This window comes from Solanum lycopersicum, chromosome 9, assembly GCF_036512215.1.
Source record: "Solanum lycopersicum chromosome 9, SLM_r2.1".
NCBI classification, from domain to species: Eukaryota; Viridiplantae; Streptophyta; class Magnoliopsida; order Solanales; family Solanaceae; genus Solanum; species Solanum lycopersicum.
Window position 1 is genome coordinate 31,514,170 of NC_090808.1, and position 21,426 is coordinate 31,535,595.

The following is a 21,426-nucleotide window of genomic DNA, read 5'->3' on the forward strand; positions in this document are numbered from 1 at the left end:
AACAGGAATTCAGGAAATTAGTTGAGCCATGTCAGAAATTAGTTAGTTAATACTGGGTTAGTTAAAGTTGTTAAGAGTACTTTGAAACAGTTAGTAGATATTTTCCTTTCAGCTAATTCAATTGTAAATCCTATATAGCTCTGAATTGTAAAGGAGATTTCATCATTAATATACAATACAACTCATTTCTCTCTTAAAATCTACATTCTCCCTCTTCTCTTCTTCTCTGTTTTTCTGTTGTTCTTAACCGTTCTTTAGCAGTTACTTCTCTCAATCCTCGAATCTTAGTTGATTCCTGCAATTGAGGTAACATAAGGAGTAGTCTGAATAGCAGAATGATAAGAGGTGTTGTACCAATACTCTGCCATGGCTAAACAAGAAAACCAATTGGTAGCATCCTCATTACAGAAACACCTTAAGTAGGTTCCTAGGCACCTGTTCAACACTTCAGTCTGGCCATCAGACTGAGGATGGTAAGGCTGATGAAGTGTTTGGTTAAACTTCTTGGATAGTAAACAAGTCCTGCCAAAAAGAACTTAAGAACACAGCATCCCTATCACTTGTGATTGCATCAGGTAGTCCATGTAACTTTACAACAGTATCCATAAATACTCCAGCTACATATTTGGCAGTATAAGGATGTTTGAGAGGTATAAAATGAGCATACTTGCTTAATCTATCCACCATGACCAAGATCACTTCATAACCATTTGACTTAGGAAGACCATCAATAAAATCCATACTAATTTGTGACCATACAACCTTTAAAATTGAAGAGGCTGTAACAGACCCAGATATGCTGCTAAGTCATACTTGTTCCTTTGACAAGTTATCACACTTCCGAACAAACTCCTGCACATCAGTTCTAATGCCCTTCCAGTAGAAAAGTGTGAGCAACCTCTTTAAAGTAGCTTCCACCCCAGAATGGCCTCCTTGAGGAGAAGAATGCCATAGAGTCATGATCTGCCTCCTCAACTCGTAAACTTTACCACCAACTAGTCTTCCTTTCCTTCTCAATTGATTTTGTTGCCAAGTGAATTGCTTACACACTGTTGGATCAACCTTTAACCGCTCAATTAAAGTTTTCAGCTCAATGTCCATTACCCAACTATCCACAATAGCTTGTAGGATATCAGAATTGGTATTGGAAATTACCAAAGCTAACAACTCAGCACCAGTGACTCTTGACAAGGCATCTGCTACCTTGTTCTCTATACCCTTTTTGTATTCAATATTATAGTCAAATGGCATCAACTTTGTCAACCATAATAACTGAGAGTTAGTGTGTATAGTTTGTTCCATCAGGAATTTCAAAGCCTTTTGATCAGTTTAATGGTGAACTTCTGACCCAACAGATACTGAGACCACTTTGTAACAGCTTGAACAATAGCCAGTAATTCTCTATCATAGAGAGATAATGCTCTATTTTTAGGTGAGAGAGACTTACTAATGAAGGCAATGGGATGACCCTCCTGCATAAGTACAGTTCCAATACCATAATCACTTGCATCTGTCTCCATCACAAATGTCTTGGTAGCATCCGGTAAGGCTAAGTCAGGATCTTTTGTTAGTGAATCCATAAGTTGTTTGCAAGCAATGATAGCTTCTTCTGACCACTTAAACTTGTTCTTCAATAGATCTGTTAATGGTCTAGAAATGACCCTAAATCATTGGATGAATCTTATGTAATAACCAGCTAGACCCAAAAAACCTCTCAACTGCTTGAGGGTGGCTGGTTTAGGCCAATTTTGGACTGCTTGCACCTTTTGTGGATCAGTAGAAACTCACTCCTTAGTTATGAAATGGCCCAAGTACTCTATCCTCTGCACCCCAAAGAAACACTTACTCTCTTTGCCGAACAATTTGTGTTTTTGCAATTCCTCAAAAACAAATCTGAGGTGTCTCAAGTGGTCCTCCAAGTTCTTGTTGTATATAACAATATCATCAAAGAAGCTAATACATGTTTCCTTAAGAAAGCTTTAAAAACAAAATTCATAAGGCCTTGAAATGTTGCTGGTGCATTAGATAGGCCAAATGGCATCACCAAATACTCAAAGTGTCCATCATGGGTTCTAACTGTTGTTGTTGGTACATCTTCTACGGCCATTCTTAGTTGATGATATCCTGATCTAAGATTAATTTTTGAAAAGATCTTGGACTTTCCCAATTCATCTAATAAGTCTTCAACAATGGGAATTGGAAACTTATTCTTAACAGTTTACTTATTAAGATCTCTGTAGTCTACGCACATTCTCCAAGTTCCATTTTACTTTCCCACCAACACAACAGCTAAGTTGCGCGGACTCTTCATTTTTGCAGGCGAACCCGTCTCGACACGACTCTGGTGCGGGTGCGGGTGCGGGTGCGAGGTGCGTGTCGGATTTGGTCAATCGAATCCGGATGCTTTGACCGCAGCCGAGAAAAGATTGGGGAAGAAAAAATCAATTTCCGACGACGTAAAGAGTACAAAGCTTGAAAAAAGTACAGAGAAGAGAGAAGAGAAAATTATTTTTATGGGGACAACGCCGGCAAGTCGTCGGCGACATCGCCGCCGAAAGAGAAGAAGAGTTGACATTTGAGAAGAGAGAAGAAGAAGAGTTGAGAAGAGGAAGAAGAAGAGTTGAGAAGAGAGATGTACTTTTATTGAAAGTTTCAAAAACCTTTTTTCTAGGAACCAGCTTTTTTCTTGGAAGTTGGAAAAAGTTTAAATATTAATTTTTTTTTAATATTGACTTGTTATTTGGAGTGTGGAAGAGCCACATAAAATCAATACAGCTTTTATTTTATTTACTCCATTTTAAAGTTAATAAAATCAATACAGCTTTTATTTTATTTTAAGGAAAGTTGAGGATATAAATCATGTAACAAGAATATAATTCATTTAATTTATGAAAAAAATATCTATGAATTTATAATGGGATGAAATACATCCTTTCACTGTTTTTAAAGAGATTTTACCTTTATGAATTTAAATTAATTAATTTTAATTAAAAATTTTTAATAAACTTTATATAATTAATCAAAATTATTGAATTTCTATATTAATGATTAATATTAAAAAAGTATAGCTTTTAAAGAGAGAAGAAAAAACAAAGGGAATGCACAAAGACAAGATGAATTATGATAGAATATTTGAAATTTATCTTCGAGGATTCAAATTCAAACTTAATCATATTAATATCAATATAAATATCACATAAATCTAAATTTAAATACGGTCTCAAATACTATAAATCATTCAATTAGCTACTCATTTGTGGTGTTTTTTAATTGGTTTGATTTTGAGTTAAAAAAAATGTGAGGTACAATTCCTCTAAATTTATTTGCTCACCTTATTATAAAATATATATATTTATAGAAAAAATAATAATATAGTAATATTTTGGTGATGAATAATTTATGTTTTGCCAATCAACATTAAAAATATTATTTCAATAGTTATAAGTGTTTTGTTAAACTTTTTAAAAATACTTTCAAAAAAAAAGTCAACTTTTTAGCTTTTCAAAAATAATTTATATTATTTTTCATAAATATTTATTTTCTTTCAAAAAAAAAAACTTAATCAAATAGTTTAATTATTCAAAATACATAAACATTTTTTTCTCTCTCGTAAAGTTGGATTGACTAGAATTTATCAAGACATAATAAGTAATGGATTAGAAATTGATATATATATATATATATATATATACACACACACACACACACACACATTGCATCCTTTGTCCTTTTACATAGTAAATCAAATTTAGCAAATCAGCTCAATTTTTAATATATTTTTTAAAAATTTAAATTATTATAATTTTTTATAGTATTAAAAAATTAAATAAAATTTTTATAAAACTTGTTGTCATCTTGAAAAATGAACAAATATTACAATTTACATGTATAAAGAAAATAGAAATATAAATATTAGAAAAGGAGAGAAAGCAACAATATTCGAAAGATAAATATTTTTGTCCATATAAATAGGACAAATTGGATTGAAAAATGGGATCTAACAATATTATAGAGATTTTTATTTCAAAATCGCTTTATGTGTAAAAAATTACTTACATGAAATAATTACTGATTAATATTACTACTATTATGTAAATATTCCTAAATACATGCTAATAATTTATCCAGATCATGTCTCATTACTTACTAATCACTTAATTCTTCATATCAATACAAACGCTTTAAGGATCCTGTCTTACTTGATCTTTTGATTCTTTCTATCATTACAAGTTTCGAACTATCGAAATACTACAAATATGTATAGATATATATAGTTTCACGCACAATACTATGTCAAAATTAAGGATCATGTCTCGCTAGATCACTTAATTCTTTTTATCAATAGAAGCGTTTCAAGGATCCCGTCTTACTAGATCTTTTGATTCTTTCTATCAGTACAAACTTCGAACTATCGAAATACTACAAATATATATATATATATATATATATATATATAGTTTCACACATAATATCATATCCAGATCAAGGATCATGCCTCGCTAGATCACTATATTCATCGTAATCAATACAACTACACAAGTGCTTTGAGGATCCCGTTTTACTAGATCTTTTGATTCTTTCTATCATTATAAGCTTTGAAATATATATATATATATATACACAGATCAAGGATCATGTCTCGCTAGATCACTGAATTCTTCCTATCAATTCAAGCACTTTAACAATCTCGTCTTATTAGATCCTTTGATTCTTTCTATCACTACAAGCTTCGAACTATCAAAATACTAAAAATATAAGTATAAGAAATACTAAAATTACTTAATTCTTGGATAAAAGCATTATACCCAAACGTTCTCAACAAAAATAAAAATTAGATAACATAAATTTTTCCCTTTAGAACTATAAAAACAATTCAAATATAACTAGTAAAAATATATGTATACAATATACATACACTCCTCTTGAATGATGAAAAAAGAAACCTCAAAAGTCTTCCAAGTAGAGTAGGATTAAAGAAAAATATCACATCAATCATCATCTAGTCAAAAAAAAATCACCCTCATCTACTTTTCCCTCCCAAAACCAAAAACACCATTGTTTCTTCTTTGTTTTTCATCATCTAGTCAAAAAAAAATCACCCTCATCTACTTTTCCCTCCCAAAACCAAAAACACCATTGTTTCTTCTTTGTTTTTCTTTCAAGTTTATTGTAAGCAAAAAAAAAACTCATCTTCCTTTCTTTAGCAAGATGACTTCAAGTAGTCAAAAGAAAAAAGATTTTATGAGACCTACAAAAAGTGTAGGAATAGATTTTGATGATAAACCTCTATGGAATCATGTTAAAGTTATTTCAATGGCTCCAAATGGGGGTGGGAATAGGACATGGTCTTGTAACTATTGTAATAAGATAGTTACGGGATCATATAATAGGGTGAAAGCACATTTTTTGAGATTATCGGGTCATGGTGTTCAAATATGTAAAGAAAATAGTGGTGATATATATGCGCTTTTGAAGATGGAGCATGAACAAGCGGAAAGAAAACGAACCAATGTTCAAGTTGATGCAAGAAAAAAAGATGATTATATATCACTTCCGGAGGGGACTGATCTAATTCAACAAAAAAAACGAAAGAGTTCGAGTAGTGGAGCTATCGGAAAATCATTCGGCATTTATGAGAGGAATACGGCCGACAAATTAGCCGCTAGGATGTTCTACGCATCAGGTTTATCATTCAACTTTGCCAACTCTCCTTATTTTAAAAAATATTCTAAGTTTCTAGCCAAAAATTCCATTCCCGGTTATATTCCCCCATCATATAATAGATTGAGGTCAACTCTTTTAGCTCAAGAAAAAACACATATTGATAGAAAGTTGCAACCAATAAAAGGTACATGGAAAAAGAAAGGATTGTTGATTTGTTCGGATGGATGGTCCGATACTAAAAGACGACCTTTGATCAATATAATGGCATCATCTAGTGGAGGCCCAATGTTTTTGAATTCAATCAATTCTAGTGGAATCGTAAAAGATGGTGAACATATTGCTAACTTATTTATTGAAGCAGTAGAAAATGTAGGTTCAAACAATGTTGTTCAAGTTATTACGGATAATGCAAGTAATATGAAACTTGCCGGTACTATAGTGGAGCAAAAATATCCTCATATATTTTGGAATCCTTGCGTTGTTCATTGTTTGAATCTAGCTTTGAAAAGTATGTACCAACCTTCGGAAAAATCACCTCACTTTACTAATTGTAAATGGATTTTAGAGTTACTTAGTGAAGTGAGCAATTTAAAGAATTTTGTTGTGAACCATGACATGGCACATGCACTTTTTCAAAAACATTCGGATTTGTGTTTGTTGAAGGTTGGTGAAACAAGATTTGCCTCACACATCATTATGACCACCCGAATTCGCAAAGTAAAATCTTCTTTGGAGAAAATGGTCATGGATGATGAATGGAAGAATTATAAGGGGGATAAGGGAATTGAAGCCAAGACACGGGAAATAAAATCATTCATAATGAATGATGAAAAATGGGATAGTATTGACTATTTCTTAAAATTAACGGAACCAATTGTTGATATGCTAAGAAGTGCCGATATTGATGGTCCAAAATTACATCTCATTTATGATATGTGGGACTCAATGATTGAGAAAGTCAAGAAAGTCATCTTTGAGCATGAGGGAAAAGATCTCATTTCCGGTCAATCAATTTTTTTTGATACTATTCATGATATTCTTGTGGCTAGGTGGAACAAAAGTAACACACCTCTACATTGTATGGCACATTGTTTGGTTCCCAAATATTTTCATGAATCATGGCTTGAAGGAGAGAATGGAATTCGAAAGCTAGCTCCCAATGAAGATAGTGAAATTTCATTGAATAGAGTCAAGTGCTTTCAAAGGTACTTTAAAAATTCTAATGAAATGAAACAAGCCTCATTGGAGTATGGATCCTTTTGTAGCGGAAATGGCTATTTTAGTGAGCCTCATGTGATTGACGCTATGATGTATGAAGATTCTCTTTCTTGGTGGGCAAATCATGGGGTCTCGGCTCCACTTTTGCAACAATTAGCTTACAAGTTGCTTACTCAACCAGCTTCTTCCTCTTGTTGTGAAAGAAATTGGAGTACATATTCTTTGATTCACAATATCAAGAGAAATAAGTTAGCAACTTCAAGAGCCGAAGATTTAGTGTTTGTACATTATAATCTCCGATTGTTGTCTCGCAAGAAAGAGAAATATGTAAATGGGCCAAGCAAATATTAGGATGTTGGTATGCCTATATTTTCTTCAATTATTTAGTTTAAATGGTGTTCTTTTCTTTTTATACAAGATCTTCTAATATATTTATTCTTTTAAATTTATTTTAGGTGGAGATCGGTTTGATATTGATGAGACAACTAATGATCTAACCGAGCTTTCAATAGATGACCCTCAAATTGAAGGTGTGATATTTGAGGAAGAGTTTGAAGATTTGGAAGAAGTTGAAGAAGATGTGGAAGAGATAGCTAACTTAATTAAATAACTTGATAATTGACAATATTTTGTTGTTATGTTAATTTTAAGTTATGAATTAAGTTGAGACAATCTCTTGTTTTTTGTTCAATAGTATGTTTTACACTTTTGCTTGGTGTATTGAATATTGATTAGTAATTATGAATATCTAAATTATGGATAAATATCTTTGTGTATCTCTTGAATTTTAATAATTGTAGTGTTTTCTTCACTTTTCACTTTGTTTCAACTTTCAAGAGTTATTACTATCCATGTTCTAAGGTTAGTTCTTCTTTCCAATTTTTATTGATTCTTTTAGTTATATTTATTCTATTGTGATTTGTAAATTCTTTTAATGTTTAGTTTCTATTTTGTTGTGTCTTTGTAGGAAGAGTGGAAGAGTAATCTCATCTTGAAGAACAAAAGATAGAATTCTACAAAATACATGTAAGTTTATCACAATATATCTCTCAAATTTAGAATATCTTCATAACTATATTTTTATAATATTGAAATTTTTAGCCGTATCCCCGCACCCGTATCCATACTCGGATTCGCACCCACGAATCTTAAAATTTGGATTTCGCCGAATCCGACTCTCGGATTCGCATCCGTCTCGGATACCCGCACCCGAGTACGAGCAACTTAGCACAACAGGAGAGGCAAATGGACTATAACTTGGTTGTATTACGCCTTGATCAAGCATTTGTTGAACCAAGTTTTCAATAATGTCCTCCTTAGTAGAAGCGTACCTGTAAGGTCGCTTATTCACTGGTTCAGCCCCTTAATGTAACATAATTCTATGATCAAAAGTTCCTCTAAATGGAGGTAACTCTATAGACTAATCAAACAAATGCTTAAACTCATGCAACAGTTCTAACAACCTAGGGTCCTGATCAGGTTTATTCCTAGTCTCCAGTGCATACCACTGCGTCTCAGTGTTCATGTTTGGAACAACTAGTATTATGAACAATTGAGAGTGATTACCTGACAGTTTAGCTAGTTTCCCAGTTCCAAGAAGAGTAACCTGCCTTCCTGCACCCCTGAGACAATGTTTCCTCCCTCGATAATAAAATTCCATAGTTAGAGTTCTAAAGTTCATCTTGATATCTTCCAGAGTCAACAACCATTGCACTCCAAGCACTACCCCACAAGAACCTAATAATAATAGCAGAAAATCAGTTGTGAATTCAGCTCCTTGCAGCAACCACGAGATTGTGCATACTTGCTACACTAGTATGTCATTTCCATTAGCTGTAGCCACATTTTGAGGTAGAGTAGATCTTACTTCACATCCTAGCACCTTTACTAACTCAGGATCAATAAAGTTGTGAGAGCTTCCTGTGTCAATCAAAATATGGAGAGGTTTCTTAGCATGGTATCCAGTAACCTTCAAGGTTCTATACCCTAGTGAGCCATTTAGAACATGAACAGAGATTTCCATTTGCTCCAGAGCTTGTATCTCCATTGTGTGTTCTTCCTGATGCCTAACCTCCTGGGAGTCCTCCCCCAACTCTTCTATTTCCTCAACCTCCAACAAATACAATTGTTTCAAGTTCTTGCATTTATGACCAAACATATACTTTTCTGGACAAAAGTAGCAAAGACCTTTGGATCTTCTATCATTCATCTCCTCTATACTCAAAATTCTCCTATTGACCCCTTTTGAAGCCATAGAAGTACCCACAGTGGGAGTTGGTAGTAATGGTGATTTGCTATGAAACTTCTGCTCACTAATTCCATACCTTCTATGAGCTTACTGATTCTGCATTGGGGCTACAGGTTGTTTGATAGCAGCCAGATAAGCTTCCTGCATTCTTGTTGATTTGTACACTTGAGATAGAGTCTGAGGGTTACCCAATTTTACTGCCATATTGAGCTCATGTTTCAACCCTCCAATGAAACAACTAATGGCATTCTCTTGAGACAAATTGACCCTTGTCAATTTCCTCTTAAATATTGCTTGATAGCCCTTGACACAACCTGTTTGCTTCACCTTCTTGATCTCCTCCATGGGATCATCATAGTCTGCCCCAAATCTTTCCACAAGAGACATCATATACTCATTCCAAGTTGGTGACTGTAAGTACTGCCTGTACTTCATGAATGACAAATGCCATTAAACAGCCTCACCTTCAAATTGTAAATATGCAATTCCTATCCTCTCATCCATAGGAATATTCTTCATATTAAACAACTGTTCTATCCTGAATAATCAAGACCTAAGATATCCTCCAAAAAACTTCAAGAACTCCATCCTTGACCATCGAGGAAAATGAGAATGGTGATTGGTGAAACTACTGGAACTTTTCTCCCTTTGAGACCTTTCATCAAACACCCTCCTTACATCCGGCACTTCCTCCCTTTCTGGATGATCCACTGGTGTTTTTTCAGAAATTGCTAATTGTTCCCTTAATTTTACTACAACCTGATCCAATTTCTTGAGACTTGACACTTCACCCGCAAGAGTTCCCACTTCTAATAATACCTTCTGCATCAATTCACGCAATTCACCCACTTCACTGTTACCAGATCCTTCAGTTAATCTTGTGTTCTTTGTCATCGTTACCAAGGAAAGTGTAGCTCTAATACCAATGTTACCTCAATTGCGGGAATCAACTAGGATTCGAGGATTGAGAGAAGTAACTGCTAAAGAACAGTAAAGAACAATGGAAAAACAGAGAAGAAGAGAAGAAGGAGAATGTAGAATTTAAGAGAGAAATGTGTTGTATTGTATATTCATGATGAGATCTCCTTTACAATTCAGAACTATATAGGATTTACAATTGAATTAGTTGAAAGGAAAATATCTACTAATTGTTTCAACAGTACTCTTAACTACTTTACCTAACCCGGTATTAACTAACTAATTTCTGACGTGGCTCAACTAATTTCCTGAATTCCTGTTATTCATCCAAATTCCAAATATGTGTAACATTCGCTCAATGTAAAATAACATTAATTGTTGGTAAAAAATCAACCTTTTTTAACACTAAATTTAGGGGTTGGGGGTATCCAACACACACTGCATTTATGAAGGGTAAAAGAGCTGATCGGGATCTCTGAAAATTGCTTACTTGGGATCTCCGAGCCTCAAACTGAGGTTTAATCAGCGTCACTAATGTAGCTTCCTCCTTCATCAAATTGACAACTGCAGGCATCACCTGGATAGAGAATGAACATTTGAGTATTACTAGGTATTGACAAAAACTGTCTGTAAGAAAAATTGTTGCTAAACCATACACAAAAATGGAATAGCCTAGTTTTCTATGCTAAATCATTAATGTAGGGAACTACATTAAAACTATAACACTGGTAGCATTTTGGAGAAGAAAAAGCTTACCAGAAGTATCGAAATAAAGGAGAGGTCCAAAGTTACTAAGTCAACCTTCTGTGGGAGTTCAGAAAGGTATCTCAAGTTTGTACGCTCGAAAACGCTTACACGCTCATCTCGACGAATTTTATCTGCCACCTGTGAAGAAATCAGCAAGCCTTTACAAATATAAATAACTAAATGATCAGCAATTTAAAGACGATCCTGGTACTGCTTGGCCACTAATTAATTTTGAAGAAGCTGTTATTTAATGGCCAAAAGTAGAAGGAAAATCTCATTATTCAGGAATTTTTGAACTGATGAACTTAAATTCAAAGCATACTGGATGTTTTTCAAAACGACAGTACATTCAAACATTCGAATGGTTTCTTGCTCAATGCTTTACGATTTGGTGTGTAAAAATAATTTTCTTTATGGGCCATCACTGTCAGTAGTATACTTTCCAAAAAGGGAGCAGAAAATCGATTCATCAAAACATTAACCATTACTGCCTTATTCCACCTGCACCGCTATTTTATGCTAGAAGTAATTTCAGGTTACAATTTCGCGCAGCTACAACTCAGCTTTGCTTCGTACAGAAAATCACTTTCCCTTATGATTTTTTTAATAATGGTGGTTTTGTAACTATTCATTTATGATTGATATCTTTGCAATTTAATTTTATCATAAGAAGTTTTTTGGATCTTACAATTTTTTCCCTCCTTTTCTAACTTGCACATTGCACTAGAACTTTGGCGATGCATGGACACAACGTTCCTTTTCTCCTCTATCTTTTTACAAAAAAGAATATGATACTCGCTAGAACTGCTTCGAGCTCCAACAAGCATGGCACCATGTATATTCAACATCCTTTCCATTTTGTATTCAGACATCTCAAATTGGACAACTCGGGACCTTAACTTGTGTAATTGAAACCAGTAAAAGAAAATTAAAAAAAGTAGAAGCTTTATGAGCATCATCTTTTAAGTCTAGTGATGTTACCTGTCCATATCCTACATCAACTCCATAGACAAATGAAGCACCATACTGAAGTAAACAATCAGTAAATCCTCCAGTAGACAAGCCTGAATCAAGAGCTACTTTTCCTGCGACATCAATCCCCAGGTTTTCAATTGCGGCCTCCAGTTTATGTCCTCCTCTGAGTAAATGTCAACAAGCAAGTCAAAGAGCTGCTAAGATTTCTGCCAAGTATGTCAAAAATAAAAATACAGGCTCAGTGTAGGAATACTCACCTGCATACATATTTTGGAATTTCAGCCATGATCTCCACAACAGCTTTATCAGGGATTTGAGTCCCTGCTTTGGTAACAACTCTTCCGTCTACTAACACTTTGCCTAAGCTAGAAAAATTGTTGGGAGTTAAGGAGATGAAGGCAGAGTGACATAAGCAAACCAACCGCTAGTTAAAATATCAACTTGAAAGAAAAGTTTAAGCAAAGAAGTAACAATAAGTTGTCAGTTCGATATAAAGTAGGAATTCATAAATACTATAAGATTTCGATAAATTTTTGGAGTTGGAGATTAATTAGCCCGGAGAGGAGCTATGTATGAGGTTGAGATACAAGACAAGAGATTAAGAGAAACTAAAGTGTTGGAAAAAGAAATCAGTAAGTCCTACATTGGTTGAGGAAATGGATTGTGGTCTCCTCTTGGACAATCCTTCCTTCATGAGCTAACTTTCAAGGTTGGTTTAGACTCAGGTCCATTTACTAACATGGTACTAGAGCAGACAAAGGTTCATGCTTCGAGTCTCACTACCACCCATTATCACGAAGAATGTCCACATACTTAGTTAAAAAGATTTAGGCCAGCACTATAGGGGGCATATTAAAGACATAATTAAGTAAATTAAAGTGTGCTCCCTCTAACTACTTAAAGTTTAGGAAAGAGCACACTCCTATATTATTATGTCTATAATGATTATATTCTTCATGCTTTCTTCCGTGTCATATTTATCACATTATTATTATTATTGAGATTGGTAACATGTGTGTGTGCACGCGTGCGCAGTGTTCTTAATGGCGCTCGCCATTCGCCAAAGGCGCTATGGCGAGGCAAGGCAACCATGTAACGCTATTTCTCAGTGAGGCTTGGCGAGATCAATTAGGCGACGAGAGGCGACGTGAGACAACGTAATGTCGACCTGAATGGCGGCGCCTTTTGTTTTAAATTTTTTTAAAAGGTCTTGACTTAATAATATTAGTCAAAATTAGGGTTTTTTTTCCATACTTCCAGTCAGTCGTGACTCGCGTTTCTTCTCCTCAACCTCGTGATCTCTTCTTCTCCTTCAGTCGACTGGCGCAAAAGGTTTGGCCCCTTTTCTTTCTTCTTCTCTTCTTTTCTTCCTTTCTTCTCTTCAGTCCTCTTTTTCTCTTATTTTCTTCTTTTCTTCTGTTCAATTTCTTGTGAAGTGAATCTTAAATTCTGAAATTTGTAGCTCTGAACTGCTTGCTGTCTTCACTCTTCACTGCTTGCTGCCTTCACTGCTCTTTTTTTTTTCCTCTGTTTTCTTCACTGCTCTGTTTTTCCCTCTGTTTTCTTTGTTCACTGTAAAATGCTGCTGAATGCTGCTGCTTTCACTATGCTGTCTGTTATTTTTTTTAAAAAAATTATTTCTTCTATAGTAATGAATATAGTATTTGTTGTAACTTGTACAATAGTGAATTCAATGATATTTATATCTGCAATTAAAAATTTTTAATTTTTGGTATTAATTGGCGGCTCGATTCAAAAAGGTGAGCGGCGACGCGTGGCGTCGCCTCTCGCCATCCAAAACTCTGTGTGTGTATGTGTGTGTGTGTGTGTTTATATATATATACGAATTAGATCTGCACCATGACAGTGCTATTTACAATTACAAAAACCCAACCATGCAGCTTCACAAGGATCCTATCATATCAACTGGTGGATCAGTCTCCTCTGCATAGTTTTCATTACACCAAAAAAGAAACAAAAGAACACAATTCATCTTGACTTTCTGCACAGGATTGCTTTTGTCTTCAAAAATTTGTAGTTCCTCTCCTTCCAAATTGTCCACCATATACAAGCTGGGACAAGTTTCCCCCACTTCTTTTGTCTCACTGCGCCGCCATTATAGTTCCAACACTTCAATAAGTCACAACTTGTTGTTGGCATAGACCATCTTAGTCCTACCAAGTTCAAAAAAAGTTGTCACAATTGTCCAGTTATAGGACAATGTAGAAACAGACGGCTATTGTTTTCTCTGACTGCACCACATATACAACGTCTACAGCACAGATGACCCCCCCCCCCCTTAAGTTTTCTTGAGTGAGACATGCTTCTCTTGCTACAATCCGAGAAAGACATACAAATTCGTAAGGGGCCTTAGTCTTCCAGATGAACTTTCATGGCCACTGGTCAACTTGTGCATTTTCTCTTATCTGGTAGTTGTATGCAGATTTGACAGTGTAGACTCCATCACTTCCAGATTTCCAGCACAACGTATCCTCAGATTCTTTGAATCTTGGAAAGATTCCAAGGTCGAGAACAAGTCCACAACTCTTTCCAATTCCCAATCATGTAATAATCTTCTAAAAGTGATATTCCACCCATGTAGTCCTTTAGCTGATTCAAGGTTAATATCTGGTAAAGTAGCAATAGTGAAGAAATCAGAGAACAGAACTTTAAAGGACTGTGCCCAAGCCAATTGTCATGCCAAAAGGAAAATTTTCCTCCCTTTGCCAACTTTGAAACTGATATTTCCAGCCAAAAAGATCTAATGGCTCTCCAAACTCCAAAGGGACAATTCAGAGAATTAGAGCACCACTGGTCATGTTGGCCATGTTTATCATGTACAGATTCCATAATGCATTAGTCACCAAGTAATATCTCCATAACCATTTCATCATCAAGCTTTGTTTATGGGCTTTGAGGTCGCTAATGCCAAGTCTTCCATCCTTTTTGCTGGTGATGAGGCATTCCCATTTGACCAAATGAATTGCTTTCTTTTCTTTGGTGCCTTGCCAAATGAAATTCCTCCTTAAGGAGTCTAATCTTTTCAAAACCTCAGAAGGGATAGGAAACAAAGACATGACATAGGTAGGGAGAGCATCCAATACTATTGACTAGAATGATCCTGCCGCCCAATGATAAATATTGCCCCTTCCAGTTAGAAAGCCTTTTTTCACACCTTTCTATAACACCGTTCCAGATTCCAGAGCTTTACTTTTGGCACCCAAAGACAGCCCTAAATACACAGTAGGTAAGGATCGCACCTCACATCCTAGAACTCCTGCTAACACTTGGATGTTGTCCACTTTGTTGACTGGGAAAAGCATACTCTTGTTCTAGTTTATACGTAGCCCTGATACTGCTTCAAAAATCACTAGAATGGTTCTTATATATTTCACTTGGTTGATATCAGCATCAGAAGAAAACAGTGAATCATCAGCATATCACACGATATAAGAGCCAGATCCACCGATCCTTCGTCCTTGTTATTATATTTCTAAATGTTGTGCCCTGTGTTATGTTATCCACGCTCCAGTTGTCTTGAGCAAGCGGGGAAATGTTAGGTCCCGCATTGGATGACGAAATGGGTTGTGGTTACATTATACGATATTAGCAATCATCCTCTGATGAGCTAGTTTTTTGGGTTTAATTAGGCCTAACTTCCATTTCTTCTCATAAATAAAGGCATACTCTTGATAAGACTACTTGACATAAATGAACAAAAATTGACATCCGAAAATAAATAATTAAGCATTCATATGTCTGTTATAGTATTATATTTCTTGACACATTGCTTCTGAAATTCAATGTCTACGTTAATAGTGTGATAATATCCTTTTTAACAATAGCTAGACTATTGCTATACAGCTTCTACTCAAGTAATGTCATTCTATCCTGTAACTCATTCCACAGAGAATAGGATTCTAACTCTAAGCAGGTCAAACCAAATTATAAGAACATAGAAAGGAAGTCTCTTCACTCTGCAATGAGAACAGTGAAAATCAGGTTTGATTACCAAAAGCTCAAGGTTTGAGCAATTAGATGTACTACTTATCATATAGGAAGCATTCCAGGCACCAATAGAATTGACAGAAATTTGTTATAAAATTATATTTCTTGAAACATAGCGTGTCTTTTAGAGAATTATATCTTGAAACATTGCATCCAGATAATTTCAGTGACTATTCTACAAGTGTGATGATGTCCTTTCTAATGATAGCTAGACTACTTTTACAGACTCTACACAAATAATGTTATTCTACCCTGTAACACTTCCCATCAAGAATAACATTTTAACTCTAGACAGCTCAAACAAATTGAAAGAACATAGCTGAGAAGTCTCTTTTCTCTGCAAAAAGAAATGTAATAAACAGGTTTGATTACCAAAAGCTAAATGATACTGAGAAATCCGTATCTTCTACTTATCATATTGGCATTGGGCAGATATCAAGACATCAAAAAAGGTGTCAAAAGGACATGATGAATATCAACTACCTTGGAGGATCCATGACTGTATAAATGTCCGGCTGTACTGCTGAAACCTCTCCAAACACAATTCATCCAGTCTCCTTTTCCTAATGAATCATACGAACACTTAATCAATATGATGGTAGGAAAAGGACCGAAAGTTATCAATAAATTACATACAAAAGGAGCTTTCAGCTCTAATTGAGGAACATTAATACAAGCTTAGGTATAGTGAAACAGCCATTGAAGCAACTAAAAGTGTGTAACAATCCCACGCAGAAGAAAGGACATATTCAATAAGAGATTTTAACAAAGAAATGAAGCTCTATTGATGATGATCGAGTAAGCTTAATTTACCTGTGGGGAGGAAAACTTTAGGCCTCAAGGATTGATAGGCTTTTTGGTGTCTACAGCATGATGGAGGTTATGGTGGGCCTGAGGAGGGGTATAGATAGGCAGAAGAAGTATCAGGCCTGCAACTTGCCGAGGACATGACCCTAGATAGAATGATATAGAGGTCGAGGACTAGGGTAGGAGATTAGTACTTAGTAGGTAGTCATTCACTGTCTAGTTTCCCTGATCAGTAATACTATTATTTTTTTCTCCTACTGTCGAAGACTTCAATTTTATTACTAAATGTTGTTTTCTTTCCTTCAGTTTTCTTATTCATTGTTGCTGCTACTGGTATTCTTTGCTGCATTTTCTTTTCCTACTTGTTTGATATGCTTTATTTGAGCCGAGCATCTATCAAAGGCAGGGGGGTAAGGCTGCATACACTCCATCCTCCGCAGACCCTACTAGTGGGATTTATTGGTATATTGTTGTTGTATTATTGTGTTCAATTGTATGAATGCAGTAACGACTAACGAGATCAACATAGTAGAATGCAATTAAAGTTGCATATCAAGAATGACATTTGTGGAGTACATATGTGCACAAGAGTGTACAGTATGTGTAAACGAGGAAGCTTCTTGTATCCATATACATATCTAACCAAATATACAACTTAAGTGAGTGTTGGCTAAATTTACAACGTCAAGTAAAATCAGAAAGGGAAAAATGTGGTACTCCTTCAGTTTTTGAAGGTTAAGACAGCATGCAAGGACTCTAGTTAATGAAGTGGAATCATCCCTCTATGCAAATCTCATTTTTCATGTGCATTTACATAATGCTATGTTGTTCACGAGACAACATTTGTATAACTGAACATAGCAAATCACATCTCTAATATAAAATTGCATTTGAAAAATGACACTGAAGTACAATAATACACTGCAAAAAGTATGAAATTGTCCAATTAAATGGTTGAAGAGATATCTAATAAGGCACGTGTTATGTAAAAGCACTATTCTAGTCAACATCTGTAGTACAATTTCTGTCAACACCAGTTAAGGAATAGCATCTACACAAAATAGTAAAACAGAAATGCATCTACTACCCCAAACATAAGCTAAAATGTATCGTTTTTTTTAAACTCTATCCTCCAGACACCCATTATGTTTATTGGTGTTTAGTATTCAAATGGAATTGCATGTATGCAGTTTTTTTTCCATGTTATTGGGTTTTATTTTTATCAATGAGAAGTTGGCAGTTGAAGCAATGCACATTAGGGTAGAAGAATAAATTGATGATACTAAGAGAGAGGATTACTTTTTCTTTGGTTGACCCTTCTCTTCAGAGACGGAAGCAAAGGCTCTTACAGAAAGATAATTGCTGATTTTGAATGTGGCTGATCAATACAAGTAGAATACTCAGATAAACAGACAAAGAAAGAGTCGAAAACTGCAACAACACTTTTAACCATTAACAAAGAGGTAAAAGAAGAGAAAAGTACCAGAGAGGTTTGGAGTAGTGTATGGTAATTTGCAGGAGAAGAAGAAGCTACTGCTGAAACTGGAACGCCGAGATATTGATAGCTTCAGCGCCATTTCTCTGACCTCTACAATTGCCGACCAAGGAAATGGACAAGATTAGGGGATTTTGCAAAGACTAGCTTCTTCTCTTTTTTTTTCTTTTTAGGGAAATGGTCTTATATACCTTTAACACAAGAATAGTTTATATATATATATATATGCTTACTTATAAATAAATGGCTAACATAGAATTTTTTTTTAGCGAATATGAAAAAATAAACTTTTAATCTAATTTTTATATTTATTTTGAAAAAGCAAATTCTATATAAGTAAATTTAATTCTTGATAAATATATTTTTTAACTTTTTTTTATTTCAATAACTAATTTAGAATTATTATTTTGATAATCAAATTTATTATGTTTCACTAATTTTCTTGATGACTAATTTTTTTTCTTTGAATACAAAAATCAAATTACAATATAGACAAAAAAAAGTATTTAAATTTTTTACTTTAAACTAAGGAATGAAAGAAAAAAATAAGAAAGAAAAGAAATTCAAATAACTATAATACAAGAAGTCAAAAAATAATTTATGTATGAAAAAAATTAAAATATACCTTAAACTTTGATAGAAGAATCATATATACCCCTAAATAATTTTTTTTAAAAAATTAAAGTATATAATATGAATTTAAAACTAATTTTTTAAAAACATTAAATGAAGGGTATATGTGAGTTCATTTTGTCACGACAGGGGTATATGTGGGCCGTTTGTATAACAGTAAGGGCATATAAGAGTCACTTTCATAAGGAGGGGTATATTAGCTCCAAATAGCAAAGTTGAAGGGTATATCAAACCCTTTTTTCTTCTTTTTATTGGCTTTAGCGGCTCCACGGAGAAAATTAAATGAAAGTTGTCAAATAAGTCTTTTTATTTTTGGTGATAGATTGATTAAGAGTTGGCCAAATCCTCTTTCAAATGTAATTAAGTAAATTTGGGACCAAATTAATATTTCAAAAACTTTCTTAATCTTTTATAAAATACAAAAAAAAAACACATCATTTTTTAACTTCTATAATTCAATCCAAATCATTTAAAAGAAAAATCTTTTCATCTTCTCCCAGCGTTCTCTCTCTTTCTTGTTCTTCTTCTTTTTCCTTTTTCAATCTAAAAATTTGACTAGACTATCTCCATTATCTTCCTCTTCCTCTCCGGCTATAATTCCATTATTTTCCTCTTCATCTCCAGTCGTACTCTCTCTTCATTCTGAACTGAAATCGCGATTGACTTAAAATGGGTAAGTTATTTTCAAATTTTTTTCTTGGATTAATGTACAATAAAACGTTCTATGGATGTAAAAATTGAATAATGATGTAATGGTGTCTATTATTTATTGTTTTAAAAGATCAACCAACCCAAAAAAATTCTAATTTTGAGGAAATGCAAATATATTGTTAACATTCAGTGAAAAGTCATTTTTTGTTGCTTTTGTTGTTCTTTTTGTAGCCATTTTGTTGATATGATTTTAGAAATATAGTTTTGTTTAGTTGTCCAACATATATGTCATTTGTTAAAAGACGTGTCATATGTTGCCACATTTTAGTGATGTGTTGGTGCATATTCTAACATTCATCATATGTTGTAACATCTCACTTATGCGTTAGGGCAACAAAATGGTCACCTGTGGCAACATAAGATTCACCTGTGGCAACAAAAAATTCATTTATAGCAAAAATAGGTACATTTGTGTCAACATATAATTCATCTGTGCCAACATAAAATTTATACGTGGCATTAAAAATTTCATGTGTAGCAATAGAGATATATATGTGGCAATATGTTAATTTATGGCAACAGACTATCCATCTGTGGCAACATAATATTAATATTATTTTATAATGAATATTAAACTCTCAATCTTTTTTTACTTACCTTGTAGATGAAATGATACAAGAAGCTTCATCCATGACAACAACTCAATCTTTTATTGGTCTTACTTCCTCTTCTAACATCAAATGCTTTTTTTGTCTATGCGAAAAATGTGAGCAACAACATGATTATTTTATTTGTCGTGTTAAAAACACTACTGATATTTTTAAGAAAATGTCTCATAATATTGATGTCCAAGAAGAATTTACAGCCTTTAAATTGTGGGAGATTAAAAAAACCTATTTCCCAAACACTTTCTATAATTAGTGAGAAGAAAGAGAAGGAGAAGAAGGAAAAGGAGGAGAAGAAGGAAAAGGAGAAGGAGGAGAAGGAGAAGGATAAGAAGAAGGAGAAGGAGAATGAGAAGCAGAAAGAAAAGGCGAAAGCGAAAAAGAAAGAGAAGAAAGTTGAAGTCGTCATTTTTGATGTGAAGTGACAATATCCATTAGAAGATCTTAACATTGCTGACGAGGGTCCAACTGAACTAATGTCATACTTCTCGCAATGGCTAAATGAGGGTCTTTACAAGCATCATGCAAAAAAGTTAGGTCGTTCAACTATTATTAGTATTTCTTCTTATTGTCCACTAAATAATTATTTATAATGATTATACAATTGCAGAAGAGATAAGGACGATCACTACTTAGCCAATTGCTCGAAACTTGATTTTGACCAACTTGATTTTATAGTTGCATTTCCAAAGAATAAGAACTGGTTCTACGTAATGTCTCAAGCCAATAATTATTGGACCGATGAAATAAATTCATGCCCACTTTATGTTTTGATTAATACATGAATATATACAAATAAATTGATACAGAGATACACTTGTTTGATGCATCTGTGCAGTATGAGGATGTCATTTTTTACTATTTTCATAAGAAGGCGAAGCAACAGAGTCATTTTAAATATCGATATACCACTGCTAGTTATTTTTTCAAAACATACATTGACAATGCTAGTGTTGTTCCTGAATATGAGGATAAAATTGTTGGCACTATGAAAGGGTTTGGTATAAATTGTGGACTGCCTTGGCACTTGACAGATGATGTTTATGTCTCTATAAATAATAATGGGGTCTTTCATTGGGTCTTGACAGTCGTTGCATTAAAGGAACGATGCATAAAAGTATATGATTCGATGTCCTCATCTAGGTCTAACAGAAAATTGTACTTTGAGATTCAAAAGTTATCTATAATGTTGCCAATGTACCATGAGTTAAGCGAATTTTTTGAGCAAAAAAGCGAACAAACTGGTCAATTCTTGAATGTTACCAAGGAAAGAACAAATCTCACTCATTCGAAGTCAGACATGTTAGTGGTATTGCCTAACAAGAAAGTAGTAATATGTAAATATCACATTATTTTTTTGTCTTACGACTATCGAAATTTGATGTTATTATATTTTC

The 21,426-nt window shown here is 34.1% G+C and overlaps 1 protein-coding gene across 17 annotated transcripts in view; it reads right to left on the minus strand.

Moving 5' to 3' along the window:
• Window positions 1-18,286, minus strand: part of LOC101262851 (uncharacterized) — a 44,308-nt gene extending 26,022 nt beyond the window's left edge. For 15 of the 17 annotated variants that reach the window (XR_003248065.2, XM_026032734.2, XM_026032735.2 and 12 more), the window contains exons 1-7: window positions 18,069-18,286; window positions 17,885-17,963; window positions 16,262-16,341; window positions 12,028-12,130; window positions 11,777-11,933; window positions 10,805-10,933; window positions 10,539-10,625 (exon numbers count right to left, since the gene is read on the minus strand). Coding sequence is in view for 16 of the 17 variants with exons in the window: in XM_026032734.2 (XP_025888519.1) it covers window positions 10,539-10,625; window positions 10,805-10,933; window positions 11,777-11,933; window positions 12,028-12,130; window positions 16,262-16,341; window positions 17,885-17,963; window positions 18,069-18,162 (729 nt within the window). In the remaining variant the exon portion in view is untranslated. Of the gene's footprint in view, window positions 1-10,538; window positions 10,626-10,804; window positions 10,934-11,776; window positions 11,934-12,027; window positions 12,136-16,261; window positions 16,342-17,884; window positions 17,964-18,068 lie in introns of all 17 variants that reach the window. The other 2 variants (XM_069288739.1, XM_026032739.2) reach the window with 2 other exon arrangements.
• Between the last annotated feature and the right edge of the window lie 3,140 nt (window positions 18,287-21,426).